General features: G+C 45.8%; 1 protein-coding gene and 1 long non-coding RNA gene across 3 annotated transcripts; both read right to left on the bottom strand.

Moving 5' to 3' along the window:
- Nucleotides 1–4,238: 4,238 nt before the first annotated feature.
- LOC121680987 lies at nt 4,239–5,458 on the bottom strand. Its single transcript, XM_042060592.1, has 2 exons — nt 4,498–5,458; nt 4,239–4,279 (listed from the first exon to the last, which is right to left on the bottom strand). The coding sequence occupies exon 1, from the start codon at nt 5,421–5,423 to the stop codon at nt 4,674–4,676; it is 750 nt and encodes a 249-aa protein (XP_041916526.1). The 5' UTR covers nt 5,424–5,458; the 3' UTR covers nt 4,239–4,279; nt 4,498–4,673.
- A 3,806-nt stretch (nt 5,459–9,264) lies between these two features.
- LOC121680999 lies at nt 9,265–11,747 on the bottom strand. 2 transcript variants are annotated; one of them, XR_006021907.1, is made up of 3 exons: nt 11,459–11,747; nt 9,752–11,376; nt 9,265–9,484 (listed from the first exon to the last, which is right to left on the bottom strand). It is a non-coding gene; the product is annotated as an uncharacterized LOC121680999 (long non-coding RNA). The 2 variants fall into 2 exon arrangements; XR_006021908.1 differs by lacking the exon at nt 9,265–9,484 and having other exon boundaries at nt 10,390–11,376; nt 11,459–11,532; nt 11,606–11,747.
- Nucleotides 11,748–13,696: the final 1,949 nt, after the last annotated feature.

Here is a 13,696-nt window from a genome sequence, read left to right as displayed (position 1 = left end):
AGGCTACAAAACAAGTAAAGCCCAGGAGAGTACTGACTGACTTGCTATATACGAACACCCAATACCCATCCATAGTAATCATCATGTCCTTGTCCACGGAGTAACCATCATGTCCTTGTCAACGGGGGCAGCCGTGGCCTACTGGTTAGTGCTTCGGCCTTGTAACCGAAGGGTTGCCGGTTCGAACCCCGACCAGTAGGAACGGCTGAAGTGCCCTTGAGCAAGACACCTAACCCCTCACTGCTCCCCGAGCGCCGCTGTAGCAGGTAGCTCACTGCACCAGGATTAGTGTGTGCGTTTCACTAATTCACGGATTGGGATAAATGCAAATTTCCCTCACGGGATCAAAAGAGTATATATACTTATATACTTGTTTGAAAAAATCTCCATTTTGGATGTCCACAGATCCAAGTAAACCAGCATTCTCTTTAGAAGGTTTTAAAAAAAATATCTGTGTGGGCTAAAACACTGTTTATGTGTAGATGAAAGACCCAAACATAAAATATCTGGTTATGTGTGTACAGGACCTAAGTTGTGCTAAATTTGAAATAACGCCCTCAAGGTGTTTCCAGGATATTGTGTCCAAGGTGTAAAAATACAGTAGGCCCATGTTGTTTTTTTGAGAGGTCACAGTAACATTGACCACTCAAATCTAATCAGTTCATCTTTGAGTGTAAGTGACTGTGTGTGCCGAATTTGAAAGAAAAAAAAAACTTCCTATAGGCATTCCTCACAAGAATGTGAGGTCACAATGACCCTGACCTATGACCTTTGACCATCAAATTCAAATTTTGCTAATTTGTTATCTGTGAGTGAAAGGCCCTTTCCGAAACTAGCTACACTCTGCCAGAGTTAGATAAGATGATACATACCCTTCTCATCTGTGTGTGTGCAGTACCTCAGTCTGAAGCACCCACTGTTAGCATAGCTTATCATAGTTCATTGAGGTGAGCAGTTCCAACTAGCCTATAGCACCCAAAAGTGATAAAAGAACTCCAACATTTTCCCATTTACATGGAGAACTTGATTTAGCTGTAAGGGTGATTCCCACCTGAGTGCACATCGTAACTTAGGGGAGTTGGTAGGGATTGGTTTCAGAAAGGGCCAGTGTGAATGTTTGTATCACATTTGCAAATATGTCAGGGATTTTTAGAGGTTTATTCACCACAATCAGATGTACATAAGGTCACAGTGACCTTGACCTTTGACTATCAAAATCTTACAAGTTATTATTTGAGTCCAAGTGACTGTTTCTAGCCCTGAGATATGTTGGAGATATCACATTTGCAAAAATTAGACCTACGGGTATACTGGTGTATGTCACCCAATGACAAGGGCGCAGGAAGGGGGTGCTGAGGGTGCTGCACCCCCTGCTGGCAGGAGATAGATTTTTAAAAAATATTATATATATTTTTAAATAATTACTAATTCGCTGTCTGACATTATTTATATTTTTGTATGTGAAATGATGAGTCAAATAGCAAAAAAGGGTTATGGATAGGTTCGAATATAGGCTACTAAAAATTAACAGTTATAGAGATCAACGTGAACGTCAGTCAGTTACTGTAAGAACCGTAGCGTGGTTTCAGCTATGTGATAGCGATCAAGTGTGTAGGCCTACGGTTGATATAGGCCTACATATTCTATGCGATTCAAAAAAACCATGGATAAGCTGAAAGAAACTTTAATTGTGTTTTACAGTTTTGCAAAAATAATAAATGCATAGCTAGTGAAATTATTTCACTATCCTAGTCGCTAAGATAGAAATTATTAGGACACATACTTGCCATGGGCGGATTATGAACTTTCAGGCCCCTGGGCCCAGATGTATTAAGGGCCCCCCACTAATTGTCGCATATGTGGGAGGGGGGGTTTGGGGGTCCTCCCCCAGAATTTTTTTTATTCGTTTGATGTGATTTCCTGTATTCTGGTAGCCTGACGAGACAGACCCACATTAAAATGTAGGGTCTGGGCACTCACCGTTAGCAGTGCTCAGTCCGAGGGGCGGGATAATCAGTTGTCTTTTAAATTCCCTCTGCACGCAATAGGACAGCGGCAGCGCTATGAGTCCCATGTGTTTTCCACCAGCGTAGCTAGTTGGCTAGTTCAAACGTTTGTCAACTTAATAAAAGCTTAACTCATGTCACACTGTTCGCCAACAGCAACATCCATCTTATTTGTTTTCAAGTAGCAGGGAATTCAAGCCAAACCGTTGCAACTCCCATCAATCCATCAATCATTATGTTAAGCCCACCTCTATACACTCTATACACGATTTCATTGGCCTGATTAAGTTTCGATTTCTGGAGCTCACAAGCCAATGGAGAGTTGCTAGACTAGCCCTGGCAGCAAATCTAATTTACTGCCGCTAGGGCCGCGTCTAGATTTCTAGGCTAGTATTCTGGTGCATTTTGGGGATGGCCAATACTAAATTCAATCAGATTCATAGCCTATATCCTGATTTGTTGATATGATTCCATCGTCGGACATCCATTATTTTTGTTATTCAACACCCCTGGTCAAAAATAGGTTCCCGCGCGCCTGCCTATATGGGACTAATGAGACACACCTCTTCTTATAGTCACTGTATGCACACTGTATTTTATACTAATATTTTAAAGAAAATACATTATTTCCTATAAAAAAACTGTCTCCTTTTTTTCAATACCTCCCAAGCCATGTGACCTAGGGACTCCAAACCAATGCAGAATAGTTATCCTATATGGGACTAATAAGACACACCTCTTCTTATAACCACTGTGTGCACACTGTATTTTATATAAATATTAAGAAAATACATGATTTCCTATAAGAAACGGTCTCCTTTTTTTAATACCTCCCAAGCCATGAGACCTAGTGACTCCAAACCAAAGAAGAATAGTTACCCTATATGGGACTCAGACACACCTCTTCTTATAGGGACTCCAAACGAATATAGAATAGTTATCCTATGATTCCAAACCAATGCAGAATAGTTATCCTATATGGGACTAATCAGACACACCTCAAATTAATATGATTTTGGCACATACTATTTTATATTAATTTCTTAAAGAAAACCAATTTGTTTCCTATGGAAGCTGCTTTGTGCTCAATACCTTCAATATACTGGGTCCTAGACATCACAGATCAACATAGAACTGTTCTGCTTTGTGATACTAATCAGACACACGTCAATGTGAAATAATATTTTGCATGAACTACTGTATTTCATTTTTTTTTAAAGAATCACATTCATTTCCTATGGAAAACAGCTTTTTGCTCAATAGCTGCCATATAAGGGGTCCTAGAAAACACAAATCAATACAAAACTGTTCTGCTATGGGGTACTTATGAGACACACCTCAATATGAAAAAATATTGGGTAAGGCTATTTGCACCGCTGGTACAATTAGCAGTGTATGCTATTCATACCCTGGTGCAATTAGAAGTGAATTCTATTCGTACCCTGGTGCACACAGCAATGTGTCCTATTAGTACCCGGTCTGGTACAAATATCAATGTATGCTATTCGTACCCCGGTGCACACAGTAATGTGTCCTATTAGTACCCAGTCTGGTACAAATATCAATGTATGCTATTCGTACCCCGGTGCACACAGCAATGTGTTCTAGTAATACCCCGTCTGGTACAAATATCAGTGTATGCTATTTGCACCCCTGTGATTTATTCTGGCATATTGATCACACAATGTAATAATACTAAAAAAAAAAACAAGCAACATGTTTTTTTGTTGTTAAGTAACAGGGTGTGAATAGCTCAGCTGTGTAGGCCTAATAGACACTCTGAATAAGGTATGCTGTTTGCATCAATGTATAGTTAGAAGTTGATGCTACTTAAGAAAGCTTCTCTCAACCCTGCTCAAGTCGAAAACTACCGCCCTGTCTCACTCCTGCCTTTCCTATCCAAAGGCATTGAACGAGCAGTCTCCAAACAGGTCTCTGACTTCCTTTCACAGAACAACCTTCTGGATCCAAGTCAGTCTGGGTTCAAAAGCGGCCACTCTACCGAAACGGCTCTGTTGTCTGTAACAGAAGCCTTAAAAGAAGCCAGGGCCTGAACCCAGTTTAGTCATCAATATGCACAGGTTCAAATACAAAAAGGCAGACACGTGAATTCCAATCAAATCAAACGTCCACACGTGCACTCTCACTGCAGAAAAGTGTTACACCATTGTCACAGCAAGCCACAACCGATATTCCATAGTACACTCCAAAGTGAAGTTCACAAGCCCGCCACCAGGTGACTAGCTACCCCCCGCCAAAGATAACCCACAGGCCTGCCAACACATAAACTGATCAAAAAAAAGGAGCACAGCAACCACAAACACCAGCATGTAGGTTATACCAATTAGAGATGTAAAGCTTGAGCCAGGGAAATAATCCTCGCTGGGATAAAAGCTAGGCATGCAGACACACTACAAACTCAGAAAACACGATTACACACACACTAAGGCAAAAGCACAACAGACCAGCAAACAAAAACAAACAAACCCACCTGGGAAATCCCAATCAAGCAAAGAGCAACACAAACAGGTCAGCTACCGCGACACGGAGGAGCTGTGATGACGTAAACATAAAAATAAATGAAAACTAATGCTATGGACAAGACAGCAGCGTGACCACACTAAACAAGCAAACTTGACGAAGCCATGCTACCTGTAACATAAATAGTCAACACTTAGAGTGTATCAGTGTCTCAAATGCCACACCAAAAGCTACAACAGCAGAAGTTGCACCCCCACTACTAGATGGACATGCAGTCTGGGGCAGGTGATGCACATTGGAGTGGTGCCCAGCTGTGGCCCGGGATGTTCGTCGAAGGGGACGATCAGCAGCACTGCATGGAGAGTCCTCTTGCACGATGGGGGATGCGGATGCAGGTGTGGGCACAGCGCACTCAGTGGTCTGGGCCAGCAGATTCGTTGGGGAAAGTTCAGCGGCTTCCACTGTAGGTAGAGGCTCCCTGGAGACAAGGTCTGGGTTGGTCACCTGTATCCATAAATCTGGTTCAGGGTCCTCATCTGGTAGGAGTGAGGGCACCTGTGAAGCTTGAGGGAATGAGGGTACAGGTGTGGCTTGGACCGAGGTTCCTAGTCTAGCTTTGATCATGGTGCGATGCACCGTTTTACTCTTGGTCAAGTCGTCCACAGGTGCAATTGTGTAAACTGCTCCTTCTCCTACTGGGGCCCTCAGAACTTGGTAGACCGTGGGGCTCCAAAGGTCTTGGATCTTCTGGCGCCCTCTTATTCCGTGCTCTCTCAGAAAAACTTGTTGGCCCACGATCAATCTGGCCTCTTTCACGCCACGATCATGATGTTCCTTGCGACACACGGCGGCAGCATTCAGACGCTCCTGGGCCCTTGTGAACGCCACCTGGAGACGAGCACGGTGTTCATGGACCCAGTCATGTACTGTGCCCATGTCTGGCTCTTGAACTCTACCCAACAAGAAGTCGGTTGGCAGTCGGGGCTCCTGCCCAAACATAAGGTAGGGGGACTCACCCGTTGACTGATGCGGAGTGCTGTTGTAGCAGAAGACGAGTTGCGGAAGGTAAGTGGCCCACTCCCTTTTCCTTGTGTTAGGCAATGTGCGCAGCAGATTATGCATAGTTCTATTGAACCGCTCGCATTGTCCGTTGCCAGCTGGATGGTAGGGCGTGGTCCGGGACTTTGTGACGCCATTGTTCAGTGAAGGATCAGTCACTCAACGAGTTGTTGAATGACTGATCCTTCAAAACAACGTCCCTGGTCAGAATGGAGACGAGCTGGTATTACGAATTTGAAAAACCACTCGTTTGCCAGGACTTGTGCCACAGTGGTTGCACGCTGATCACGAGTGGGGATGGCCAGAGTGTATTTGGTAAACACATCTGTAAGGACCAAAACATTTTCCACCCCACTACGGCATGGCTCTAGAACCATGAAATCCACTGCCAGAATCTCATTTGGCCGCGAAGCTAAAAGGTGGCCCATGTAACTCTGGGGCCCCACAGTAGAATCCTTGGACACCTGACACCTTTCACACTCCATACACCACTGCTTTACCTCTGCCGCCATGCCGGGCCAAAAGCAACGTCGACGGACCAACTCCAAAGTTCTCTCTGCCCCCTGGTGGCCATGGTCTTGGTGAAGCTGGGTGAGCACTGTTGACTTCATAGCAGCCGGCAAGACAAATTGGAGAACCTCCTCCCCACCATTAGAGCGGTAGGTCCGCCGATGCAGCACACCCCCCAGGTCAGTCAACCTCTGCCACTGCCGGAGTAGTGCTATGGAAGAGGCAGATAGATGTTGGCGTTCCCTGAAGGTCGGTCGTTTGTCCTGCCTCCACAAGTTCAGGACAACCCTTATATCAGGATCTTCTGCCTGCAAAGCACGCAGATCAAAGGCAGCCGGAGAGGGAAAGACAGGGGTGCCAGTTTGGCTACACTGAACGGATTGTGATGGAGCTACTACCTGCTGTAAGTGTATGGGGAGAGGGGTCCCAAGGACTTCAGCAATTTGAAGGCCAGAATCAGAGTCCAGATGTTGTCGTGACAAGGCATCCGCATTGCCATTGCTTTTGCCAGGCCGATATCTGAGCTCGTAATCAAACAGGGCAAGTTGAGCCTGCCACCGCTGCTCTGTTGCACCCAGCTTTGCAGTTCCAAGGTGGCGCAAAGGGATTATTATCCGTGTAGATAATACATTTGTGTCCCAGTAAGTATTCACGGAATTTTTCTGTGACTGCCCATTTCAGGGCTAAAAACTCAAGCTTCATGGAACTATAATTGCTCTTGTTTCGTTCAGGAGGCCGCAAACCCCGGCTAGCAAAAGCAATGGGCCTAACTTTGCCTTCCTGCTCCTGAGAGAGGACTGCCCCCAAACCCCCATAGCTGGCGTCAATCTCCAGGATGAATGGTAAAGTGAAATTGGCATAGGCCAGCACCGGGGCAGTGGTAAGTTTGGTCTTCAAACTCTCAAAACTATGCTCACAGTCTTCTGTCCATGCCTCAATAAAGTCTCGTCCGGTGCCCCTCCTCTTCTTGGTCCCAACCAGCTCTGCCACCAGCCTGTGCAGGGGTGCCGCCAATTTTGCAAAGCCCTCCACGAAACGCCGGTAGTAGCTGGCGAAGCCCAAGAATGAACGAAGCTCCGACACCTGGCGTGGACGACACCAATTGGCTACGGCTTCAATCTTTTTCGGGTCAGTGGAAACGCCAGCCCCGGAGATAACATGACCCAAGTACGCCACTTCTGGTCTGCAAAAGGCACACTTTCCAAGCTTAGCCTTCAGTCCTTCCTTCTGCAGCCGCTGCAGGACCACCTCGAGTCGTTCCACGTGCTGTGAGACTGTAGATGAAAAGATCACCACATCATCCAGGTATAACAGCAATGACTGGAAATTCTGGTCGCCAAAGATCTGCTGCATGAGGCGCTGGAAAGTGCTAGGGGCGTTGCACAACCCAAAGGGCATTCTGTTGTATTCGAAAAGGCCAAAGGGTGTGCAAAATGCAGTTTTTGGTTTATCCCTCTCCAACACAGGAACCTGGTTATAACCACTAGCCAAGTCCATGGTCGAAAAGAGGCAAGCCCCAGAAAGCGCATCCAGCGTCTCCTCAATACGAGGGAGGGGAAAGGCGTCCTTGCGGGTCTTGGTGTTTAGTTGTCGATAGTCTACACACAGCCGTGGAGTCCCATCTTTCTTGCGAACAAGGACAATAGGGGAGGCATAGGGGCTACAACTTTCTCTAATGACCTGTGCCTCAAGCAACTGGTTAATATGTGCCTTTACGACATCATACTCGGAGGGTGGCAACTGCCTATAGCGCTGCCGAACAGGAATCTCATCCAGCACCGGAATCTCGTGCTCGATCAAATTAGTGCAGCCTAAATCCCCATCGTGGGTTGAAAACACATCATGGTATTTAAGCAGCAGAGACCTAACCAATGTCTGATCGGAGTCATCAAGGGAGGATAGATCAAGTGATTCGATCTGAGTCTGCATAGGACTAGATTGGGGCTGCGCTACCATGATGGCTCCTACTGACTGGACTTCAGCAATATCCTTGGGGAGACTAGTAACATCCACACAACTCAAGGTCCCTAGTACCGTGTGTGGGTACAACATATCAGTAGTCCCAACATTTACAATAGGTACGTAAACCGTCCCCCTAGAGACTTGTACTAGTGCCGGAGAGGACAGCAATCCATCAGGCAAACCGGAATCAGGGGGTTCGAACAGGACAGGGACTCCAGCCAACCTATCAGAGCAGGTAGCAGCGACGAATTTAGTTGCCCCCCCTGGAATGCGGGCAGACTGTCGTCCACGCAACTTCGCTTTACCCACTAGGCTAGGAGAAACCAGAGCAGACTGGTGGCACTGCTGCAGGGCATGGACAAGGGTGCTCGGGGCCTGGGAGACAGGAGGTAGATCAAACAAGGATGCTCCGTGTTGCACAAAAAGGACCTCATAGCACTTGCTGATAACGTTCATTCCCAGTACACCGGGAACCCTAGAGCCCCCAGGAGGGTCTTGGACAACCAAAATACCACATCCAGGGAACGCCTTTCCGCATAGGGAGACCTCAAGTTCAAGGTAACCGACATAAGGGATCGCTAATCCATTTGCCGCCCTGAGTTGCAGCCAATGACAGGACTGTAATCGGTCCTGGCCCCAAGGTTTAAAATGCTCCAAGAAAAAAACTCTCAACTAAAGTGGACACCATTGACCCAGTATCCATCAAACAAGCAACATTAACCCCCCCAATATTAACCTCTAAGTGTGGGCATGATGACATGAGCTTAGCCACAGCACCCATCCCTCTCAGATTAACATTAGAGCCAAGAGCTGCCCCACCTGAACTGTGGCTCTGCAATTCAGTGGGCATTAGTTTCCCGACTCTTGGTTGGGATTGGAGGGCTTCCGTACAGAAGCTAAAGACATGGATCGAGGGCGGGAAGGGACTCGTTCATAATCACATTCCCTTGCAAAGTGACCAGGCTTCAGGCACCTATTGCATATTAACGTGTTGTCTCGAGGGGGTCTAGCCTGCCTCTGGCCTGCCTGAAGAACAGCCATGCTCTCTGTTAACTGGTTAAGTTGCTCTTGCTGCCGCTTCAAAATCTCTTTAAGCTCAGCCATTTCAGATACCTGGGGCCCACCCGCATAGTGGGATTCGCCAGACACCTTACACTGATAACCATGAGCTGATGACAGTGGCTACGTCCCCGGGTACCCCCTGGCATGCCCTCCTGCTCCCACCGTAAAGCCTCACTATGGACTTCTAGTAGAGTTGCTGCGGGTTGCCGCCGTGCTAGTTGCTTTAGCTCTCTACGGAGGGAACCATCACATACATGTTCAATGAACTGATCGCGCAACATTACCTCAACATTAAGAACCTCACGTGGTGCAGCTTGTTTGACCTTCCCCATAAGGTGCATCAATGCTAGGGAAAACTCGAGTAGACTCTCTCCCTCTTGCTGTTTTCTTGAGAAAAACGCTTCCTGTAGGGACACATAGGATTTGGAACACCCATACAGTTCATGCAATATTTTCAAAATCTTTTCTGGGTCTTCCTGCTCTGCCACAGGGCGATATTTAATCTCTTCCCGTGCTTCCCCCTCCAAATGATCATAAATAAAGAAGGCTTGGTCTGCTACGGAAAGATGACGGGCCCTCATACATGCACGTACTTCTTCTTCCCACTCATCAATTAGCATACCGGACCCACCCCTAAATGATGGACATTTACGATCACGGGGAACAAATACCAGCCTTTCGATGGATGAACCCCGAGCTGCTGGTGTGGGATCTGTAGGCGCTTGTGATGGATCAGAGTCGTCCTGCTCAGGTTGTCTAGAAGGAGAAACAGAGATATTAGCATTTGCTGCAGCCCGCTCTTGGCGGAGCTGTGTATTCTCAGTCTTAAGCTGATTAATCAGTTCTCTCAGTTGTTGCATTTCCTCCTCCATATTTGAGCAATTACGCAATGTTGTTGAAATGCTGAATAAAGTAGTTCGTTCAGCTGACGAAAAGGCACCCCTACAAGTCCAGAAGATCAGGAGGATCCTGGTCTGAGGTCTTCAGGTCAGCTGCTGTCTTGTCCGCTTTTTCTAGTCTATTGTACAACACTCACAAAACATTCACAAATTGCAATGTCCTACAACAATAAAAAAAATAAAAAAACAATACAAAGGACAAACAGAATGGAATTCACGTCTAAACCTTGATCATGTAATCCTGCCGAATCTACGCCAAATGTGACCGGATCAATAGTGGAGATTGTTTGTGTCGACTACGCCACCCTGGACCTAATGCCCAGGGACTCTAGAACAATACACCAGGTATCCTGAACCCAGTTTAGTCATCAATATGCACAGGTTCAAATACAAAAAGGCAGACACGTGAATTCCAATCAAATCAAATGTCCGTTTATTGAAAGCACTGTTGGGGAGAGGGAGGGGGGAGTGTGGTGTGATCTGTTGCTGAAACTGAAAATAACTGGCAGGGGTTAGAAACATATAAAAATATACACTTTATTTTAGTGTTCTTATTGTATCTTTCTACTGTCGTGTAGGATGCATGACATGAGTTAAATAGCACAAGCACACATCAGCTGGGAATGTTGCACACACCAAAATAAAACAGAAAATTATACTGGCAGGCGGGGCTTACCTGGATGGGGGGGGAAGCAGACTATCAAGGAAGGTGTCCACACGTGCACTCTCACTGCAGAAAAGTGTTACACCATTGTCACAGCAAGCCACCACCGATATTCCATAGTACACTCCAAAGTGAAGTTCACAAGCCCGCCACCAGGTGACTAGCTACCCCCCGCCAAAGATAACCCACAGGCCTGCCAACACATAAACTGATCAAAAAAAAGGAGCACAGCAACCACAAACACCAGCATGTAGGTTATACCAATTAGAGATGTAAAGCTTGAGCCAGGGAAATAATCCTCGCTGGGATAAAAGCTAGGCATGCAGACACACTACAAACTCAGAAAACACGATTACACACACACACTAAGGCAAAAGCACAACAGACCAGCAAACAAAAACAAACAAACCCGCCTGGGAAATCCCAATCAAGCAAAGAGCAACACAAACAGGTCAGCTACCGCGACACGGAGGAGCTGTGATGACGTAAACATAAAAATAAATGAAAACTAATGCTATGGACAAGACAGCAGCGTGACCACACTAAACAAGCAAACTTGACGAAGCCATGCTACCTGTAACATAAATAGTCAACACTTAGAGTGTATCAGTGTCTCAAATGCCACACCAAAAGCTACAACATTCCGGTTTCATACATACCAAACACTTGCAGTCACTGATTAGCCAGTAGGCCTAAAGAACGCTTAAAACACACGCCGTGCCGTCGTCATAAGCTGCAAGCATACATAAACAAAAGAGCAATTAAGACTCCGTAAGGCTAATAAAGGGAGATAATAAATATTTGGAAATGCATACCTGCAGGGGAGAGTTATCTAATGCTAGACAGGTCAGGTTCCATACAGCCACGGCAGAGTAAGGGAGACGCAGAGCTACAGATGGAAAGAGTAAAGTATTAAAACTAGGCATGAATAGCTTAACCAATGCAGCGAAATTGCAACATACCTGGCGATTGGCTCCTGCGTGAAACCCAGGGACAAACCGAGTGAGAGACAGAGAGGAAGACAGTCCGACCTACTAGGCACCTTTATGCCATGGCCTAATACCAGGATCTGAATGAATGGCTAGCTACATGCCTGCCCCGCCCCCTTCGTTAGAGACCAGTGTGTAAGGTAAGCAGGAGGAGACAGACAGAGCGAGAATGCAACTGGCTACACTACCATACATCACGACATCAACATCAAATTTGAATCCCTGTCTGTTTCACCAACCAGGACTGCAAAAAATCTAGGAGTTGTTATCGACAACCAACTAAACTTCTCAGATCATGTTGCCTCAGTCGCCCGGTCATGCCGTTTCGCACTCTACAACATACGGAAAATCAGGACTTACTTGACTCAAGATGCTACCCAACTTCTGGTTCAGGCAATAGTCATCTCACGACTCGACTACTGCAATGCCCTCCTGACAGGTCTCCCAGCCTGCGCAGTGAAACCACTTCAGATGATCCAGAACGCGGCGGCGCGCCTGGTCTACAACCAACCCAAAAGGGCACATGTTACCCCGCCGCTCATCCAGCTACACTGGCTGCCTATGGCGGCCCGAATCAAATTCAAGGCTCTAACGCTTGCCTACAAAGTAGTCTCCGGTTCTGCTCCCACCTACTTGAATGCCCTCATACAGACATACGCTACCTCCAGACCGCTGCGCTCCTCAGACGAACGACGTCTACACCGGTACGCTCAAGCCAATTCAAACTTTTCTCATCTGTTGTTCCTCGTTGGTGGAACACACTGCCAGCTCCTACAAGGGCAGAGACATCCTTCTCTATTTTCAGAAAACTCCTGAAGACCCAGCTCTTTAGAGAACATCTCCTCTCATAGCAACACTTACAACAAGTCTTACTGATCCTAGCACTCACCAGTCGTCTCAAACTGACAAGTAACTGTTAAAAACAGCACTCACTGATGCACTTATTCTTACTGTACTCTAATGTTTTTAAATTGTCCTAAAATTGTTGAGAACTGCTCTAAAACTTAAACTGTTTACTATGTTGTTAGTCGCTTTGGCTAAAAAGCGTCAGCCAAATGTAATGTAATGTAATGATGCTATTCGTACCCTGGTGTATATAGTACTGTATACTATTTACACCCTGGTACATGAATTATGTAATTGTTGCAATCAAAACTTCCGTTTGAGAACCGATTTCTTACGACGTTGGTACACATGCACACTCACTCTACCAAAACACATCACACGGAAATCGAACCCCAGTCTCCCGCATGCTCGCCCATGTCTGTGACCACTGCACTATCCTCTTCCACAAGTAGATAGTGTTTGCGGCATGGGTGTAGATTTAGGGTGGGACGCTAGGACTATTCCTAATCAAAATTTTAAGATGACAAAATTGTCCCAACCAATATTTTAGCGAACTTATTTGTGCTGCTGTTTATTCCAACAGCCAGCACGACAGTAGAAGAAACATCGTCATTTGATTGGCTAAAAAAACGAGGGAAAGGGTTATCTGACACGCCCGCACGGAGAGTGTCAAAGCACAGGCTAGTTTGCACTGGCAGACGAGCGAGCAGGTGCGTCAACGACAATGGTAAGTTACCAGGGCTGTCTGCCAATACCCCATAAAAGGCCAGAGTAAAACATTTTGATATTCATTTTGATCTTCAGCATGTACATGTTTGCCCATTTTTGTGGTTTGTAGATTAGTTGTTAGGATATTACCCATGATATTGTCACAGCTAGACCTAGCTTCTGACCTGCATCTCTGTATGAAACATTACAAAAACATGAAACATGACATATTACATAGAACTATAAATCATCTTATCATCTAATATTTACAGATATCTAGGCTATATATAACATTTGTTTTATATTTGGCCTGTTATAAAATCATGTATTGAACAATTTAACCACAGCTCAGCTTTAAGAAACTCAAATAGCCTAGATGTATGCTTAGCATTTTGTGATCATTAGGCTAAGGCTACTTTCACAAACTCAGTCAGCTGTCCTCTGATTTACCAATATCTAGGCGATATTTGTAACATTTATTTTGTATTTGGCCCGTTATGAAATCATGTG

The sequence above is a fragment of the Alosa sapidissima genome, chromosome 13, assembly GCF_018492685.1.
Source record: "Alosa sapidissima isolate fAloSap1 chromosome 13, fAloSap1.pri, whole genome shotgun sequence".
Taxonomy (NCBI): domain Eukaryota; kingdom Metazoa; phylum Chordata; class Actinopteri; order Clupeiformes; family Clupeidae; genus Alosa; species Alosa sapidissima.
The sequence above is the reverse complement of the archived record's forward strand: the minus strand, read 5'-3'. Positions and strand labels throughout refer to the sequence as shown.